The 2377-nt window shown below is 46.1% G+C and overlaps 1 protein-coding gene across 1 annotated transcript in view; it reads left to right on the forward strand.

Moving 5' to 3' along the window:
• Positions 1 to 2377, forward strand: part of ANP32E (acidic nuclear phosphoprotein 32 family member E) — a 16690-nt gene that overhangs the window by 4576 nt on the left and 9737 nt on the right. The window contains exon 3 of the mRNA XM_015406299.1: positions 935 to 1100. Coding sequence (XP_015261785.1) covers positions 935 to 1100 — 166 coding nt within the window. The remainder of the gene's footprint in view (positions 1 to 934; positions 1101 to 2377) is intronic.

A 2377-nucleotide genomic window follows, 5' to 3' on the forward strand; every position in this document is an offset into this window, starting at 1 on the left:
GTCCGCTGGACTGTTCTGGACCGGCGGGGGTGGGGGGGGGGGCTCTGCAACTTACCTGGCTGCTTCTTGTTCTGACTGAGGGCTGCTGGGAGCAGGGGGTGGGGCTTGTTGCATGTTCCCGCCCCCTGGGCTCTTTACTGCCGGAGCTCTGCTCCTGTGCGCTCCTGCATGAAATGACCCCTGATGGAAGGTATATATTTTGTAATGGATTGGTACGTATCCTGATTATAAGTGGATTGGTACGCTTACTGCGTATTAGATACAATAAAAAGAGTTTTAACAGGAGGTTTAAAAGTTTACACAGGGGGTTGGTATTGTTTAAAGCTGACAGACTGGATGAGTTAATGGCCAGGGTAGCTGCCGCTTGTTTATGTGTTCGTGTACGGTTATCACGATTTGCATAAAACGGGCGACTCAGAATTGGTGACATCAAAGTTAAGGGCTTCCCGGCACTTAAGCCGAGCTTTGAAGCTGAGTTCCCTTCCAACTACAGTTCCCTATGAGAGCTGCTATACTGTAATAGCATATTGGTCAGAACACTGTGAAAGGTGTTATCCATATCGCAGTCCCTGTCTTGAGTCTTCCAGACGGACCAAGGGAGCTTCAGAAGTTCACAGTAGAGGTAGCTCTTGGGGAATCACAAAAACTGAATGTATAGGAAATAATTCTTAGCTATCTTTTCAGCCCAGGCATTATGGACACTGATATTTGGCACTCAGCAAAAAAGGTTGTAGAAAGTGTGCCTGCTTTCATCTGCAGAGTAGACAGCTGTTTGATTTGTTTTGCTGTGGTGGGTGAAAGGAACTCAAAGAGTGCGGGGCCTTCTTTGCTATCAATGTTGATACACGGTCGACAGCTTAATAAAGAAACAGTTAAGAGTTTCAGTAATTATTGCCTATTAGCCTAGAAGATTTTTTTTAATTGTTCTTTTCAGCAAAATCTTAAGAACTTAAAGAGTCTTGATTTGGTTAACTGTGAAGTCACAAACCTGGAAGATTATAGAGAAAGTGTGTTTGAGCTGCTTCCACAAATCACATATCTAGATGGATTTGATCAAGATGATAATGAGGCCCCTGACTCAGCAGATGAAGATGACGAAGGTAACGATTTGTGTAAATATTTCAGCAGGTTGATGCACCAGTATCGAGCCATTTTGAATTTCCGTAAAAATCTAGTATGGTTAGAATTCCCTCACTATTTGTTATAGTTTTGGATTTGATAAAGAGCCGATGGAATTAGTCTGTTTAAAGACAAAAATGCAAATAATAGTAAAGCTTGGTTTCATATTGCTAATAATAACACTTGCTTGCTGTGTATATCAAGTTAAATAAATATAGTTAAATGAACCATTCAAATACTCTGCTTCCAGTATTAGTCCTTTTACCCCCGAAGAAAACTTAACATTTAACTGTTCTCAGAACAGTCTTGTGTAGTCCAGAAATACATGTCTAGAAACTGCTTTTGTCAAGGAGGGGAAATGCTCAGTGATAGAGCCTCTGCTTGGCATGCAGAAGGTCCCAAGTTCAATCCCCATCATTTCCAGTTGAAAGGACCAGGCAGTGGGTGATGCGAAAAATCTGTTGCTAAGACCCTGGATAGCTGCTGAGTAGATAGTACCTGCTTTGATGAACCAAGGGCTTGCTTCAATATAAGGGAGCCTTCGTGGGTACTTAGGAGGCCCAGGTACACATGAAGCCCCCTTATATTGAAGCAAACTCTTGGTTCATCAGAGTGTTCCCTTTAAGCTGTGCTAGGGGGTGCTGGCACACAAAATTTATCTGACTGCTCAGGGATTTTAGCTTCCAGCTCACAATCATTTTTCCCTCCATTGGAAACCATGGATGATGGGGGCAACTCCTACTGGGGCCTATAAAATTGGATCCCTTGGTCCAATCTTTTTGAAACTTGGGATTTTTTTTGAGGAGAGGCACCAGCAGCTATGCTGCAAATTTGGTACTTCTACCTCAAAAAACTGCCCCCTCAGAGCCCCAGATACCCCCAGATCAATTCTCCATTATATCCTGTGGGGGTCCCCATCTCTCCCTTATTATAATTGAATAGTGGGTGCCAAGATTCTAAAATGCGCCCCGTTAGTGTATGGGCGGGAAAAATGCCACTCAGAAGACGCTGCCTGTGATGACTGGCTCCCTCAGCGAACCTGGGCTGCCATTGGCTGGGTGGCTGGGAGGGGAGGGAGCCAGTCATGCAGCCAGCGTCTTCAGAGCGGCCATTCTTCCGGACATACAGTAAGGCGCGCAGCGAACGGAGCCAGTAGGCTCCGTCCGCTGACTTTCAACCCCCCCGCGCCCACTCCAGGCCACCGAACGGGGCCTGGAGGCCCCGTCCGCCGGCTTCCGCCCCCCCCAGCTTCCCCCCC

Source organism: Gekko japonicus, unplaced genomic scaffold, assembly GCF_001447785.1.
Source record: "Gekko japonicus isolate JY-2015 unplaced genomic scaffold, Gekko_japonicus_V1.1 scaffold1674, whole genome shotgun sequence".
In the NCBI taxonomy this organism is placed as follows: Eukaryota; Metazoa; Chordata; class Lepidosauria; order Squamata; family Gekkonidae; genus Gekko; species Gekko japonicus.